At 40.9% G+C, this 18,110-nt stretch overlaps 1 protein-coding gene across 2 annotated transcripts in view; it reads left to right on the plus strand.

Moving 5' to 3' along the window:
• Positions 1 to 276: 276 nt before the first annotated feature.
• The window catches only part of CDK19 (cyclin dependent kinase 19), a 130,465-nt gene continuing 112,631 nt past the window's right edge, over positions 277 to 18,110 (plus strand). For both annotated transcript variants that reach the window (XM_086482435.1, XM_086482436.1), the window contains exon 1: positions 277 to 404. In XM_086482435.1, the coding sequence (XP_086338561.1) occupies positions 277 to 404 (128 nt within the window). The remainder of the gene's footprint in view (positions 405 to 18,110) is intronic.

An 18,110-nucleotide genomic window follows, 5' to 3' on the forward strand; every position in this document is an offset into this window, starting at 1 on the left:
TCGCAGCCGCACTACGACTCCCAGCATCCTCCGCGCCGCGCCGCGAGGAGCCCAGTTGAAGCGGGTGGCGGCGGAGCGCACCCCCTCCCCCCGCCAAAAAGCCCCAAACCAAAACAAAAACAAACCGCCCCCCCCCCCCCCCGCCCCATTCCCCCGCCCGCCCGCCGCCCCCGCCGAGCCCCGGAAATGGCGGCGCCGGGAGGGGGCTCCGCCAGCCGGGGGTGCTGATCCGGCCGCCGCGTCCCCTGCCCGTCCCTCCCCGCCCATGGGCAAGACATGGACTACGAGTTCAAGTCGAAGCTGGCGGCCGAGCGCGAGCGGGTGGAGGACCTGTTCGAGTACGAGGGCTGCAAAGTGGGCAGAGGCACCTACGGGCACGTCTACAAGGCCCGCCGCAAGGACGGGTAAGGGCCGCGCCGCCGGGCCGCGCCGCCAACGGCCGGCGGGGCCCCCCCCTTCTCCCCCCCCGGCGCCCTCCCCTCCCCTCCCTTCCCTTCCCCGGAAAGTTTCTGGCAGCGCGGGGGGGCCGGAGCGCGGAGCCCGCCCAGACAACCCCCGCCCCGCTCCGGGAGCGGGCCCCGGTGCCCTGCGGCGGGGGGCGGCCCGCGGCCCTGTGCGTGTGCGAGCGCCGGTCGGTTCCCGGTTGCCCGCCGAGCCCTGGCGTCGCGTGAGGGGAAGACGAGCCCGCCCGCCCGCCTCTGCCCCGTGGCTGCGCCCGCCGCCCCGCTACCGCCGTCCCCCCGTGTGCCCTCCGTCCTGACGGCCGTGGGACGCGGCAGCGCTCCGCCGGTGGCGGCCGAGGCCCCGATGGCGCGTCCCGCTCTGCCCCCTCCCCCGGCGCGGCGGGCGGGGGGTGTGGGGGGTGTGTGTGTGTGTGTGCTGTGTCAGCAGGCTGTGCCGTTGGGATCGCCTTTAGTGTTCACAGCGGGTTTCAGGTCATCGCTTTCATCATCTTTTGTGTGACCGCGTTCGCGCTTTGACATCCTGCTCGGAGAACTTGCAGGCGGTTGGAGAACGAGCAAGTTTGATGCGAGGAGCACCTGGCTGCTGACCGCCCCTCCCCGGGTTCTCCCGGTCGGGCCGATGCGCCCGAGCGTCCCGGGAAAACCCCGGGGAGTGTGTTGGTCCCTGGTCTGGCCCCAGCCCCCGGCACCCTGCTGAGCCCAGCACCGGGCAGGCTTGGCTTGGCGGCGTGGCTGGGAGGCTCCTCGCAGGCAGAGCTGGCAGCTTCTGTCAGTACCTGCCGCCCCGCTCTGCGGGGCGTGCGACTCCATCGCCCCCCATTTCCCATGCGAGACCACGATACCCGTCCGCAAATACTTGGCTGTTGGCTAGATCCAGAGAGGTCATTTAGCCGTTAAGCCAACGTATGTTGGCTAAGCAGGGCTCCCTTCTTTTCCTTGGGGAAAAGACAGCTGGCACCACGGGACAGGTGTCCCTTGGATGCCATTTTCGGTGTGCTGTGTTTAAGAGAGCGATGGGGAACTCGGATCGCAATTTGGGATTGCTTAGCTGGGGTGCGCTCGTTGGAGAGGAGCAGTGTCGAGGCCTGAGTGAGGCTCTCGTGCAGGTGCAGCTTCCGAATACAACCCTTTTCGTTCAGAAAAGCACTTTTTCACTGTGGCTTGTGAATAGTGGACAAACATGGACTACATTTATAGAAATGTTCTAAGCATACTGTAAAGTTTGATTAAAACGCACTGGCAAATCAGAGGTGATACCTTTCTACCAGAAAGGCAAAGAGTGCTAGCCTTCCATTAGAGGCAGCTGAAACTTTGAAAAAGAAAAGACTGAATATGGAAAAACCAGCAATTTTAAAAATAAAGTTTTGGAAGTGGTTAATGGAATGCTGCTGCTTTTGATTAATAGAGAAGTCAAGGGATTTTCCTGTGGGAGTAAATTGCATTCATGTGTGTCTTGAAAAGTTAAGGAGGTTGTAGTATCAGTGATTAATAACTGAAAGGTAGCACACTAATTCAGGTGCGGGATTAAACGCTGCGAAATGAGCTCTGGTTCTGACTAGCTTGCTCTGCAACATAAAGAATACTATAGCATAACTAACTTGAAAAGGAAATGTTAATAAAGCCTTTCTGGGTATTATAGCTGCCATGGAGCTCTTCTAATATTTGTGGGTTTAGCAGTTGTGGTTTTTTTTTTAAGTTCTAATTTATTTATGTGTGTGTGTGTGTGTATATGTGTGTGTGAGAGGAAGCAGTAGTGAAAACACCCAAAATGCTGGTTATGTGTTTTTTTTGCTGTGCTTTGATATGGTAATTCTAAAATCACTGTTGGTAAGAACAGCATAAAACAGGCAGAGGTTTGAATTTACCATTTCATGAAAAAAAAAAGAAATTTGATGTCTGTTTCAAACTTAACTGTTTAATTTCCGTCATTGGCAGTGGAAAGCAAGAATTACATTGATGCTGTAAAGCACCGTAAAGGCCGTGTCTTCAAAACCACCACAATAATAATAGTCTTATAAAGAAAAAATGGGTAGCAAAGCAAGAGTAAGCATGATAAAAAGATAGTCTTATGTTTCAGAGCTGGGAATAATCCAAGGGAGACCCTGAGCCGTAAGGAAACTGACTGGTAAAAGCAAATGCAAAGTTTCAGCGGGCAGGCAGATAGACTGAGATGCAGTACAATATGGCACAAATGCATCTATACTATGTACTCGGGGGGGTTACTTCATTAGCTTGAAAACTGGGTTATTCTTTTTTTTTTTTTTTTTTTGTTTCCCTTTTTCTGGCATTGTTGACTTCACTTGCAGCTGGTTTTGTGTAACTTTAGGACCTTGGGTGAAAGTTAGAAAGTTAGAAAACTTTAGAAAACAACTGAAATCCTTAAGATAGGGTGAATTCCTTATGAATACATCTAGCCAAAATATCTCTGCGGGGTGGGGGATATTTAGCATCAGTTCTTAACTTTAAAGGGTCCTTAATGACAGAGAGAAACTTTTTCCAGTGCTGGCAACAGAAACCTAACAGTGATGCATATTTATAGTGTGGTGATCACTGGGGGATTTTTATCCTCGTGTAAAGGAATTCTTCTTTGGCTGATCTCAGAGACTGTTTCAGTATTTCAAATTTGCAAGGCATTCCTGTATGAAAGAAAAAGATTCTGGCTACTTGCTTCTTACAGTCAATTTACAGTCTCGGGAGGCTGAGGGCAATAAGAACCTTGTAGCTCTACAGAAATTCCACTGAGAGCCTGTCACTTCATGTTTCAAAAACTTGGCATATACACTTTATGAAATAGTAAAATGTGTTTATGCGGAGCTTGGCAAGCTGTTCGATAAAATGCTTGTAAAAAAAGTGGTTGCATTGCTTAGATCTCTGTGAATGGCTTGGGCATAAAAACAGTTTTTTGATCAAAGTAACAGCTTAGTTTGCCTTTTTCAGCCTAGAATAGAATAAAATTTCGGCATGTTTCTAGTGAGCTGATTGATTTCTATGAAAGTTAAAATATTTTCTTTTTTCTTTAAAATAGGTAGTCAGATTTGAACAATGTTGGTGTGAAGTGTGACATTTGCATGCACTGCCTGAGCATGTTTTTGAAGATGTTGAGCACCTGCAGCTTCCATTTGTTTTAGTAGTGTTTGTGTACTCTGATGAAGTCTAGTGGTACTACCTGCATTATGCATTTAGCTAAATTAGGCACCTGGGTTTACAAAACTTTCATTAACATTCATCCTGTAGTCTAGAAGGGCTAGAAAATAGGGGTGTCTAATGGTTTATTTCAGTGTATGCAAAAACTGGACCAGCAGCTTTGAAGGGGGGAAAATAGCGATATAAGCCTCGTGACTGGAATCCAGGTATTGGTGTTTTTAGCTCTTTATGTGTCTGGAAAATCTGTAACAATATTTGTGTGTGTGTCCTGCCTCAAAACATCATGCTGACTTTCACTAATGTTTTTGTGGACACTTGTTCACATTTGTCTAGTAAAACAACGCAATTTTTCCAGTCGTGCTTAGGGAAGTGTGACTTCGTTTCATGCCTTACCTCTCCTTGGTACATTCCTTACTGCTTCTTCAGTCACAGTTTAAGCCACGATGTTGTGCTTAGCTGTTTCACTTCCTGTATCTCCTTATCATATGGCAGGTGATTTTTAGGATAAAGTGAGGCCTGGGAATTCTGTTTGTTTGTTGTGTATGCCTGAATTATTTCCCTTTACTCTTTAGGAAAGATCAGTCTGTCAATCCAGGCCACTACAAAGTATTTCTGTTCCTTCACCAGGATGTCAGTGCACTTGCAGGGGGATGTTTGGACAGGTCAACGAGCTGAAAAGTTACCACTCGTGGTTAGTCAGGAGCACGCAAGGAGTAACGGGATGCACGAGTCAAGTAGAAAATAGGGCACTCTGTTCTTCATTCTGTAGCAGCGACAGCAGATGTAACACTTGCAAAAGCTGAAATCTTCATGTGAATAAAACCTTTCTAGTTATTGCTGCTTGTTTTAAACTTACCTTTAAAGAAACAATTGAGCTGGCTGCTTTCTCTCACACTATGGCTGCATTACTTTCCTTTGACTTGCTGTGGGTTTGGGCAACAGAGGTTATTAAAATAAAATTACAAACATTTTCTTTTCTTTCCAAGTAACTGTGTAGGTAATATTTTTACTCTGTACATTTCAAAACACCTTCTAAAAAGCAGGTATGTGATTTTTAATCTTGTTACGGAGGGAGTGACAGAAATGCAGACAGATCAGCTTCCAAGATGATGGCAGCAGAAGGGCCAGGAGTTGCACCCTGGGCAGCTCCCACGCTCGCTGATGCTGCCCTGGCAGACTCTCCTGCCATGTTATCCTTTGGCAAGTATAAAAGGTTTGACACTGCCCTGTACTGTACAATGTATCAGCTGAATGAAGCATGTAGATTTATATGCTGATACAGTAATACACTCTTTTTTTTTTTTTTTTTTTTTTTTTTTAAAAAATCACTGTTTGTAACTTGTCAGATTACTTAGTTGTTAATGTATCTGTAACTTTCAAACAAGAGAATTTGTATAAAACGGGTTTCACCTTGGCTGTCAAATACAGAATTCCTTTTTGGAAATTGGGCAACAGCCCTGCAAGTCCAAAAACATCGCTGTAACAAATTAAATCTTCTCTTCCCCCTCTCCCCCCCATTTTTTGAGTACTGTAATTAAAGAGGAGAGTCTGTTTTCTTCCTTGGACTGATACCAGTGTGCAGAAGCATTAATGTAAAGTTTTTAATGCAGATCTGAAGTGCTTATAGCATCGAAGTCCACACAAGAGTCAAGTGAAAGTTAGGGCATGGGAAGAGAAAGGAAGACGAAGTACATAGCCAAGGCAAGTGTATTTAACCTAGGAATGCTGGCTGTGGTCCTGGCCGTGTAACTTTTTGTTTGTTTTAGTTTTTATATTTGATGAGTCTTATTTGTTTGAAGCAGAAGTGGAAAAAGTATTGATTAAGAGAGGAAAAAATAGTATGCTGTGAGACATGGCTCTATTGGAAAAACAGGCATTCTCCTGGGGTGGCTTTCTGTGCTTGGACTTTCTGCTAAGATCATGGTGCTGTTCAGAGGTTGCGTCTGGTCACACTTACAACTGAGATCGCTGTCGTGGTAGAAAGCTTTAAGTGTAGAAGAGGCAAAGGTAATTTTATTTTCTTAAATCAGTATTTGTACAGCAATAGTTTGCGTACTGTTCTCCCCATATTGTTATTCTGCAGAACTTAAATTACTGAAGTCGTATAGCACAAGCACGTCAGGAAGTGAAACTTGCACTCAAGTTGACTAAATGCTACAAATGAAAAATGTTGGTGGTAAAATCACAGGGGAATGGGTACATGTTTACTGTTGAGAGAGAGGCAGCTCGCTGATGTGGGAAGGATTATAATTATATTGAATGTGAAACTGGAGTGTTACGTACCAGTGCGAGTTCATACTTGTAGCCTATTTGAGAGTCTATAATTTATATATTTACATCTTATTCTTTCCTCTACTTGACATTGTCTTGAATGTAAATAACTTGAGTTTTCAGCTGTAGTTGGTGTTTAGGAATGTAATCCTGTGACACTGAAATACTGACCCACGTCAGAAAACAATGTATTTGATCATGAACAATTAGCTTTCTCTGCAGCAGAATCTTTACCAATGATGGTATCTGAAAAGCTGTGTTTTGCTCCTCACTTTCTTTTTATTGTTATTTTTATTTTTTCTTGATGAAACTTATTATGTTGAGGAAGGTAGAATGGCTGAAGGTGTTCATGCCTCACTACAATCTCTCAATAGGTAAGTAAACGTAAATACTAGATTTACCTGCATATCATGAAAATACTTGTTACCACTGAATGCTCTTAATGTGTGTGAGAAGGAGCAGCAGAACTAAAGCAAACCTGTCTAACTAGTTGCCTGCAATGCATCCTAATAAAAAACCCCAATCTAGGAAGCATTCGTTAGTATTTCATAGCTATGCCTTTCTGAGAGCTGCTACTGCAACTGTAGCATCCTGCCCAAGAGGATAGTGCAAGTGGTGATGGGTAATTTTTAGTGCTTCCCACAGACTCTTGCATATGGTCTCTCCCATGGCTGTTTTGTCCTTTCTTCTGTTACTCTCCTTGAAACCAAGTGCGGAAATGAGCTGTACAGCCCGTAGCCTTTCAGAAAGCAAATAACATTCAGCCGATGTTTCATTTGCTGCTATGGCAATCACAAAGGTATTGTGGTGGTGGTAGGAGCTTGAGGAAGAAAGGAGGTGAGTGTGGGTGATGAGATGTAGAAGAGTTTGTGTTGGAGAGAGAAACAGATGAAGATTTTTGCCAAGCTTGCAGAGGAAGACTTGTGCATAAATCAATCCATGATAAGGAAAACTTCTCAAGATTTAGTGGTGGGTGTTTTTGTTTTTTTTTTAAAGAGATGAAGAGGATAAGAAATTTCCTGTTACAGAGTGAGGAGGTTAAGAGTCTTCCAATAGTGCTGCCAGAAAAAGAAGTAAGGGCTTGAAGGGGAAGAAAGAGATCCCTTTCTGCCCGGTGCTTGGTAAGGGGGTACAAAGCAAGGTAGAACAGGGACTAGGTCAGAAGCTAAATACTGGACATAGAAATTTGATATGTTGGTGTATTTCTGGGTCATCCAATCTAATCTGTTGTATTGTAGGTAGAAGCATAGTGAAGTTTCTTTCGTAAATTTACTTCCAAGATGAGTATTTTCACATCATGCATGATGTAAATAAAAAAAAACCACAACAAAAAAACCCGAGCCCCAGAAATTGCTGTGGTTCAAAATGCTACAGATGCGTTTGCACAAGTAACCAGAACTTCTGTGGAATGTTATAACCAAATTTCACTAGGGATTTATTAGTAACATTAAATTTTACCGTATCTTTTGAAAGTACCTACTGAAAGGATGTGTTTGCTTCTTCTGCGGCCTTAATCAAGCTCGTGATTTGCATAGACGCTTTCTGACCCAAGTCTTTCTCCTCTATTTTTAACTGCTGAGTTCTGTGTTGTGAAATAAGATTATGTTTGCGTGTGCTCACTACTGTTTAACGTGTGGTTTGGGTGATGATGTGGTCTACGTGTATGATCAAGGAAGGGATCGTTAGCAGAAGTGATTGGCAGCTCTTACGTGCTGCTTCCAAAGATACCTTGTTTCTTGAGCTTCTTTGCTGCCATTCAAGAACTGACACGGGCTGCGATTTTTTTTTTATATATATATTTTTTTAAAAATTTGTCTTTTACTGAAACAAAGTATTAGAACTTAAAAAAGATGTATTTGTTTCAATAACAGTGTGTTTTCCTGAAGGAATGCTGAAACGGGTCCAGGACAACTGCTTTTAGAATTGGCTAACTCAGCATGTGACTTTAGGAAATGAAGAACAGTTTCTACTTGTACAGCAAATACAAAAACTTTACTGTTTGGACTTCACTTATGAGTATCTAAATAATTTAGTTTTATAAAAGACCTTCCAGCTCTGGGGACTTGGTTTCCATGGATCACTTGACTGTAGATTAGATGACTGACAGATAAAAATGCTAGTTGTGATGATATTAGAGATTATTGTATGTTTTGTGAACTTCAGCTATCTCAACAAATTCAAGAAGAAAAAAGGTACAGAAACCTTTTAAATCAAAATTAGTTATTGTTAACAAAATCCTGTGAAAGTCTTTACATCAGCTGATACTTAACTTCTGTATCTGAATTTCTTATTAATATTTTCTTAGGCTTTTCTGTAGGAGCACAATTCTTTCATTTAGTAGTCGAGTTTTTTTTGAGGATTCGTGAAATACTAGTGTATCTAATAAGACTGAAAGGGAAGGAATGTTGTAGAGATAGTGTTAACTGACCTTTGCAAAACTGGTGTCTGTAAGTGTGGGTTGGGTTTTTTGGTTTTTTGGTTTGTGGGGTTTTTTTTAATTGGAAAGCAGAACTGACTTCTGGTTGTGAGAGATTGGAGGAGCTGGTATTACTGGTATAGTGGATCTCTGAAGGGCATTATTCATGTTTGCTTCTGTCTTTCCTGGGATTAGCAGGTTTTAAGTAAATATTTTCAGATGAGGCTACTGCATAACTGCTTGTTCTCCCTCTGTTGTTATCTGTTTTCTACCAAGTTCATGATCTTGAAATATTCTAGGGTCATTTATCTTATAGATGAAAGCACACTGAGGTCAGGCTTTCCAACAGGCAAAGCAACAGCTATAGCTTCCTGTGTGTGCTGGGAGTGTCAGCTCGCTTGCTTAGGGGTAAGGGTTCTGGGCTAAATAAGAGCACAGATACGAACTGCAGAAGGTCTTGGACAGTACGGCTTTAAACATGTGTTCCCATAAACTCGGCCTCACGTGTGATGTGACTATTTTTTTTGTTCATTCCCTGCTGACTTAAGTAGAAGATGCTATTGATTTATTTTTACAGTCCAGTGAAAATAAATGTTATAGGCAGTTGGCTTGGAGGCAGAAGGTAGATGGCATGGAAACTACATCCAGAGGTATGTTTTGCTGTTTTGAAGCAACATATCTGCTTTCCTCATGCATTAATTACAGGAAGAGTCAATCCTTTCTATGTGGCCAGAAGGTTTTCTGCCTCTTCTATCCCTCCTTTCTTTACCTATCTTTACTAGAGCACTCGGAAGCATTGACACAGGTAATGCTGGGACTTTGCTCTGACTGCGATTGTCCTTGACTCTCTCATCTCTTTGGTATGTTGTCCGAGAGCCTGAAGAGATCTGATAATACAAAGGCCACTCATGCATGAAATTCTAGGAGCATGAGAATAATTATTTGATTCCCAGGTAGATTGTTTTGAGAGATGCTTCTTATTTTATGGCTTGTGAATTCTGCAAATTCAAAGGTTTTTAGAGGAAATTCTCATCTGTATTGATACCTCCATGGATTATCACAGATTCATGCTAAGATTTAACACCTTGCTCATTCCAAATTGCCATATTCATTACTTTGGTTCATTATCATTAGCGCGGCTGACAGTGGGTTTCAGCCTGTGTCTTTGAATGTATCTGTTGCTGAAACAGAGTGCCTGTGTGAGTTGTTGCCACGTTCTCAAGGGCGTTGTGGACTTCAAAGTTAGCTTTATGTTCATACCTTTTGATTAAAACCAGTCATTGTACAGGATAACCAGTTCCTTTGCCACATTCTGTCATTCTCCAAATGAGAAACAGAGGTAGACAAATTAACAAATTTAACTTGACCTTCAGTTCGGAACAACCAAAAGACTGTTGGATGCCATTTATTCTACCTTGACATTTTTTTCACACCAGTGAAATCATGTTAAATGTAAAACTTTATCCAAGCAATGCTCTTAAGCTACAGAAGGAGCACAAGAGAAGTCTATTCTAACTATGGGACATGCACTTCTAAAGTTCAAAGGAAGCAGAACATGGCTTACGTTTCCCAGGAACAGATATGATGATTGCTGACTAAAGACCTTGTTTGTTGTTGGGAAGAGCAAGACTCTCTTAGTGGGTAGAATAAAGACTCTCTTAGTGGCTGGAATAAAGACATGTATGACTTTGTGAAATCCTAATCGCCTGACATTGAAATGAGGAAAAAAATGGAGCTGCTCCATTACCAATGATGATTTTTTATTTTTATTTTTTTTAATTTCAGACTGAATTAAACTAGACCTCATGGTGACTTTGTGGAATTTAGTTCTGGTTCTTACACCTTCTCATGAGGGTGTTTTTTCAGCTTGGTGACTTTCCAACTGTAACAAGCGTGCTTTGTCTCACTCTGTCGATATGGAATGTTTGGTCTTGCTTCTTACTCATGATTCATGTGGCAGCTTTTCTACCTAAAGGCTAGTTTAGGTAGAATTACATTCTGAACTAAGAATTACATCCACACTGAGTTAGTAAGCTTTCGTGTAGGTCTGGCTGTGAAACTTGAGTATTTCAGACTAGATCATTTGAGTAGGGAAGTCTGAAGGAAAAGAAGAGGAGAAATTGTGTGACAGGTGTCTCTGATAAACCTGAGCTTTCTGTATGCTTTAGAGGAAGCATTCGATTGTGTCATGAGCTAGAATAGGAAAACTGAGTAACTGCGGGTTTTAGGCCATTGTCCTGATAGGTCTCACACTGAGTCAGTATTTTTTTTAGTTCTGCTGTAGGTGAACCTAATGCATTGAAATGACATAGTAAAAACTCTGCATTCAGTGTTTCAAACAGGTTCTTGCCAAAGAGACCCAAAAGAAATACAGGCTTCCCAATATTTGGTGATTTAATAGTAATTTTCCATCTATCAAGGCTGCAGTATTTAGCCAAATTTATCACTACAGAGGAAGAGACGTGGTGCACGTTAAGCTGGACAATGTAGTTACAGTATGTTTTTACACTATGGCTTTAGGACCTATACTTATAAAATTACTGAAACCAGATAGCTAATGTTCTTGACATTTATAGTTAGTTACAAACACTCTTATAAGTGATTTTACGAAACAAATGGCAGATTCTTTTTGGCATAGTCTAAAGGACCTTGTGTCTGTGACCTTGGTACATAATTCACTGATAAATAAAAGTTTGTTTCCTCTTTATTGCGAAGGTATTTTTCTTCTTGCTGCTGCTGTTCCTTATTTTAAGGTACCAAATCCTCACATGTGGTATCATTTCTGGAAGGGAGGAATTTCCTGGATCTATTCATTATCTTTGATCAAGCTTGTCTATAAAGAAATAAGATCAGGTACAGCTCTGTCCCCTGCTTTAATATAGCAAATACTGGAAGAAATTACCTGGAGCAGCAGAATAATTTTACAGCTTTCAAGGTTTAACGTGAACACTTCAGTTTTTACCTTTATAAACAGGCTGTCAAGTCTGCTTATGCCAATCTGTTGTAAAATAAACCTACTCATATGAAATTCACAGTTCTGAATCACTCAAGAAACTTTGGAACCAGTCTAATTTTAGCAGTGGCAACAACCCTGTAGCTGTTTGAGGTCTCTGTGAGTCTTCATTAGTAGATTTGGAGTGCGGGTGGCGGTGACTGATGTGCTCTCTTTCCTTACAAATACAAGGCTTTATTATTATCATGTAAAGGCTAAATTTTAATAAGATTAGGGTTAGTAAGATTTCCAGTGTCTGTTATTACAGAGATCTTAAAAGTCTGTCTGAGGTTGTGACTGAAATAGTCTTGAAACTGTTGTTAACGATTATAAAGTATCTACGCTACAAAGATTTGTTTTTAATTTTCTGAATAGGAAACTACTGGAAAAAAAGTAAGAGGATTTAGTTGGGTTATGTGTAATGGTGCTGGAATAGTTCCAGTCTCCTCATGTTGATATTAAGAGACCTCTACTCCCCACTCCCAGTCTAGTGAAATTGTAACTGGGTAAAGGATATTTTTATTTTTAATAACAAAATCTTACCAGTGCTCAGATTCACTGTTTTGTCTTTTTAATAATCTCTCATCTCACACATAAAGAATACATCACCTATGGTAGGTAAAGACTATGCGTTTTGTTTTTTTTTATAGGTATTTGGCATCTTCTGTGAGACTCTGGAGTCATACAGTGTGAGGCTGTTGTTTAATAGCAAGTAGTTTAGCATTGCTTTGAGAACTTGCCTTGTTGTTTAACATGCACATTTCCTCCTGGTCATAGACTGGTTTACAGAGGAATAAGCAGACAGGAGGGTAGCCATATCAACAGTGGGGTTTAGAGGAACATCTGGAGATATTCTATAGATAATAGAACAAAGTCTGGATATAGTTCAATTTCTAATAGGGTACGGTGATAACACTTAATGTCTGATCATAATCTGATGCCAGTGGTGTTTTTAGTAGGATCTCTTTTGTATGGCTGGAACATGCCAGATCTTCCAGCAAGCTAAGCTCTGTGTAGCTGTTCTGCTGTGTGTTTCTCATAATGTATGTAATGAAAGTCAGATATTTTTTTAAAAAGGCTAATTATTGTGATCAGTTGCTCTATATTTGAATGTCTCTGCCAATTTATAAATGTTCAGAGTAGACTTGAATTTAGAATGCGAATTTCCACAAACAAAAAAATTCTCCTTTATTGTTGGAAGCTTTTTTTTTTTAAACCAACCAACCAAAAAAAATGGTTTTAAAAATTCACAGATTGTATTATGAGTCCTGAGTTAGCCTTCTTTTGGGCATGCATTTATTCAAGTGCCTGACTGGCAAGTTTATAAAATTATCAGAAAATGGCATAGGAAACTGCTTAGTGTTCAGGAATTTGGTGGTGTTGCATTTTGAGAAGAGTAACATCTAAGATGATATGAACTTCTGCCTTTTGTTTCTGCTGTGTTCATAGATTCCAGAAGGGCTTCATGTATGACTTGGAGGTATCAGAAAATAAAGAGAAGTGCTGCCTTCTGGTGTTACTGAATGTGTGTGCTGAGGTAGTTGACGGCGTCTCAGGTGTTTGGAGGGGGACCTAGCACAGTTTAGTGGGTATCGTCAGGCAGTGACGCCAATAAGCTGTGTAGCATTCAGGCTCCTTTTTGAAAATTGAGATTAGAAGGACTTTGTGAGACAAAAGATTCAGAAATGCAGTATGAAATGTAGCATGTTTTTTCCATTCTGCAAAGTGTTTTGGGTGCCTTGGTCAGCCTTGGAGATTATCTTTTCACTTTAGCTCTTTATATTGCATAGTAAAGACTCCTGTTTGGTGTGGGTTAGTTGCCTTGCTCCCACTCCGCAAGTTTACTTTTAGATGTTGTTCCAGGCAAGATGCAAGCTCAGCTTTTAGAGATTGTGTAGTCACTGCCAGCTGGGGAGGTTGGCTTCCCATCCTGCCACTAAGAGGAAAGTCCAGGCCCAGCTTTGAGCAGATGAGGTGACATGCATGTCTGCTCTTTCTGTATGAGCAGTCCTTTCCTGTGCCCTACACACGTGTGCTCTTCTGCTTGAAACACTGAGAAGGTTCCCACCAAACCTCTTGAGGGTCATGTGTCAGCAGGCAGGCCAGCTAACGTCCACAGATGTTACTGGAATGGTAAACTTTTCACTGTAGCAGTATGAGGTAAAGACCTGCTGGTTTAATCCATTCTTTTCGTGGTCAGATCAGCCAAATGTAACTCGAGTATCCGTGTTATATTGAACTTGTCTGGGATGGGGCTGCATGTAGCTGCTGTGAATTTTTTTAGCAGAGCTGCAGACAGCTGTCCTTGGAGGACAGGGAGGACAAACCTTTTAAAGGACTGATGTGGTCATAGATTTCTTTTAAATTTCTGGTTACTATTCTTACTGTTTCACATTTTGAGTTTCTTATGTAGCTCTCAAAATGAATTAATATATGTGCATTGAAATTCAGCATGTATACTGTTCTCTAGAAATAAATTAAGATCAACCTGTAGATTCCCAGCTTCTGTCATTTGTGTCTGGTTGCTGTGTGGATGAAAAGGAGCTGGCTGGGCTGCTGACTGGATAAGGCTTGATATTGCTTGAGGATAATGATAAAAGAAAATTACTTTCCTAGTCTGTTGAAGAACAGGTACCCTAGTGACACCATGTGTGGATTTTTTTGATCTTGGAATTTTTTTGGGTTTGTAACTGTTTCTATATGGATAAAAAAACACTACAGCAAAAGAACACATCACTTTTTGGGAAGGATTAGGTCCCCTTTTCCAGTCAATCATAGACACTTTTACTGATACTTTTACTTTTGTAAAGGACTGTGGCCATGTGCTGCGTATAGAGTTAAATCTGTGAGCAGCTTGCATAAGGTAACTAGTGCTGAATGTTACCGATTTAGTGGCTTTGCTGCCATGTTCCAGGTACCATGGAGGGTTTTTCAGTTAACTTCTAGGTGTACTTCGGTGTCATGGTCTTGCCTTATCTTGGGGAGCAGGGGGAAGTTTGTAACTCTTGTTGTTGATACCTTGCACAGTGATTAACTTTATGCTGTATGGCAGCAATTAAACAAAGTGATTAGAGCATAACAAGGTATCTGTATGAATGTTGTGTTCCAGGCAGTACGGTGTTTTAAGGACACTGAAGTAGTGTTCGCAGGCCTTGCCCTACAAAGTCACAAATGCTTAAATTCCATTACTGTTGCTTACAAGGGTGAATTGTTGTTGGTTTCTTTTAGGTTTTTCTAGTTCGGTCTTGGAATATTTTTATGATGCGCTTCATTTGTTTAAGAAAATGTGTATTTTAATTATGAATTATTTTTATTTATGATAGCATGCACTTAATTTAAGGAAGTTGTTATTAATAAATACTGTAATGTTAATATCTGTATTAACTGATGTGATAGTCACAGTTGCAGCTTCAGTGTGATTGTAGTCTTTCAAGCCAGTTCCTTGATGTGGATAATTAATTCTGGACTTGGGATGTATGTTAAATTGTCTGTGAATTCAAGAGGGACCATCATAAAGAGTTAAACAATTTGAATAATAGGGCTGAAACAATAGTTTGAACCATGCACTGTTTTCAAATCCTCCTGTTTTTCTTATGGTCTTGGGCAAGTTGTTTCTAGTTTTCCATTGGCTTGTTTGTAAAGTAAAGATGGGAGTACTCTGAAGTTCAATTACAATGGTTAAGACAGATTAACTCCTTTGAAATGTTTTAATTATTCTAAGTCTTCTGAACTGCACCCTTCTCAAGTGAATTTGGTACTTTGTTCTTTTCAAAACATTTGGAAGATGGAAACAGAAGTAGTAGTAATCATATTTTCGTTTTCTGCATCGAATACTGCAGTTGGACATAAGCCAGCAGAGCAAAATTTCTTGGGGCAAGAGGACAAAATTTTCCTTTGCACTGTACCAATTAAAATGTTAACATGAACCTTAAGGATTGCAGAATGAGATATTTATTATTGAGGGAGAAAATCTTAATCTCAAAGGTCAAGTTATAGCCTTACACTGGTACAGATTTTTATAACTGAGGGATGTTCTCAGTTGTTGCTGGTAGGCGTGAGGACCCTTGCATTTGGGTGCTGCATATGGCAATCTGAAATACAGAGTCAAGAAGATTTCAGGATGGGAATATCTCATATCAGCAGTTTCATTTTCATAAAAAATTAATCCCTCTTGAAATAACATGAATTGTAATGCTTCTGGAACTAGAAATAATGTTGATTTTAATCTTTACCTCTAGTTTTGGATAAGAGAACTTGAAGTGTGGAGAAGCCTGGTGATGGTGTGACGTGGTACTTGTTTTATCAGGCAAATTCTTCTGCATCAATTTTGAAAAGCTTTAATAAAAATTGTTAAGTTGCAGCCTGTTAGGAATAGAGTTCCCTTTCAGTTCTGTTTTGCTATGTTTTTCGCTCAGATTCAGTGGGCGTGTTGCCACCGTTAGCCTGGGGTGGCTGTTTAATAGAACCTGCTTGATTAAACCTTGGTCTATGCCACTTAGTCCTTGCCTTCAGACAAACCCCTGCACAGCAGGACCTTCAAGTTAGGTGGCCAGCTCCCAAGCCAGTATTTCTGTGGAACAGATGAAAATGATGACAAAGACCTTGCTTCTGCTTGGTCTATCCCTAGCATAGGAGCCTTTTGCCTCATACCAGAGCTGCATAGTTTGTTCTTGTTCAGGTTTGGTTTTTAAACTCCATCATGCTTACATCACTCTCCAGTGAAAAATGTACTGATACAGGATCTGTCAGGAAAGGATTTGTGAACGCTTTCCTGCTGTATAATTCTGTACAAGTTCTTGAAATGTGATCAGAGTTCACTAGAGTTTTTCTGTATATTCAACGTGATGTGGAAATACTTCCTGCTGCCTCAAGTGTTTTGTAAGAGCATAGGTCTTTAGGGAGTTGAACAGTATACTTACCTATCACACACACCATTTGACATTATTTATTGAATTCTTACAAGTGGGGAAATATCTAATGAAGTACCTATTTTTTTTTTTCTTTGGCCATTTAATACCATTTTATTGAGTAACCAGAATTATGTTTTTCGTCAGATTGCATTGGCTGACTTGATATTGAAGTTTTAAATATATTTCTTTCTTTCTCAAGTTATGTTGAGATTACTATTAAATGGGAAATATTATTAGTTAAAATGCCACTTGATGAGGATCTTCTGCAAAGTGCTTTAAACAGCTATTATGCTTGCATAGTAAGAACAGTTAACATTGGAAAAGTATTCATATAGACTTGCATTTCTGCCAAAGCAAGTAAATGTTATTTATGTATTTAAAGGAGGCTATGTTTATGATTCCAAATCTGTTAGTAAAAAAAAATTTTGTGAGATCTAGAATATGGTATCTTTGGAGTTCTTTATCTTTGGTACCTGTTTATTTTAGGTAAGTCATTATCCCCATTTTTGCTCAATGTTCACAAAACTCAGTGTCCTAGAAGTATGTGTTTGCAGCTAAGTAAGATTGTCTTCTTTCCCCACATGCTGTAATTCCTGAAGTTGTTGTCTTGTTTATTTTTTTTAAAAAACATATTTCATAATTTCTCATTTGTATCTTAAAATCCTACGTAGAGTGGCTGGCTGTTAAGTGATGACAGACTCGCAGTGGCAGGGGTGTTAAGCAACGCTGCTGAAGGCAGCGTGTGCCAAACGGCGTACCCAGGCTGTGCAGTGACCTTCGGGCTGTGAAGGTCTGAGTAACTGAATGCCGTGCTTGTGTCTGTAGAACTAGTTCAAGGGTAGCCGTATCAGTGCGGTGGTGTGCCTGGTTAAACAGATGTGCCAAAAGAAGGGTGTGCTGCAGTGCTGTAGTGACTACATTGTTTTGGGATTCAAGCTGATAAGTGTGCGCGGGATTACTCTGTACAGTGTAGTTTAAATATGACCATAGTTTTAAAGCCATGACCAATTTTAAATGTCCAGAGTTGGTTTTGGTTCTGTGGACAATGTAATTTTGTCTTCACAGTCTCAGTCAGCAATCTGAGTTATGGAGTTAGTACTTTGCAGTTTACGTAAATCTTCTGCATAGATAGCAGAACCGTGTATGAGAGGGGATGGGCATTTATTATTTACCTTTAAAATTTGGACTAATTAATGAAATCAAAAGCAATTTCTGTGAGATAAGGTACGAGCTTATTACTTGTGAAGTTACGCATTTCCTGATTCTGCATCGTGAGCCAAGTTCTTGTAAATCACTAATTCATGAAAATTAAAGGGCTGCTTAGTGGGGAGCAAAGCAGGAGTCTAAATTATTGTGTCAGTAGGTCCTGGTGAATCCTACTGCTTAGGAGGCAGACATGTCCACTTCTGAAGTTACTCCAGAAAGTGTGCTTGGTGAACAGCTCTTATGAGCTATTAGTGCAGTATTTGGGCTGATGTTAGTAATGGTAACTCCTTGGGCGTTCTTTTGCCCTTGAACAGTTTTGGGCGTTCCCCTCACCGCCCCCTCAAAGTACAGACTCAGAAGTTATATGTTTAAAATACTGTGGCATGAGGCTATTTCATTTTAATTAGCGTAGAGGAATAAAACTTTGTTTTAGAAGAGGAGGGTCCAGTCTTGTTATGTTTGTTTGTCAGGTGTGTTGGTTGTTAAGATTTGCTTCTCAGTGTCTGGATGGGTGAATATTTTGGGAGTAGTTGCAAGTCATGTTGTAAGTTACTGTTCTTCCCATTTCTCCATGGAAAATCTGTGCAGAAGGAGAATGTATTTCTCTCTTTAGCATTTCCAAAATCATTTAGTTCACCTCAAAATAACCCATTTCTTTAGTTTCAGCTGCAGAAGGATCTTCTGTTACTCCAAACCTGTCTGGAGAA

The sequence above is a fragment of the Leptosomus discolor genome, chromosome 2 (genome assembly GCF_034619465.1).
Source record: "Leptosomus discolor isolate bLepDis1 chromosome 2, bLepDis1.hap2, whole genome shotgun sequence".
NCBI lineage: Eukaryota > Metazoa > Chordata > Aves > Leptosomiformes > Leptosomidae > Leptosomus > Leptosomus discolor.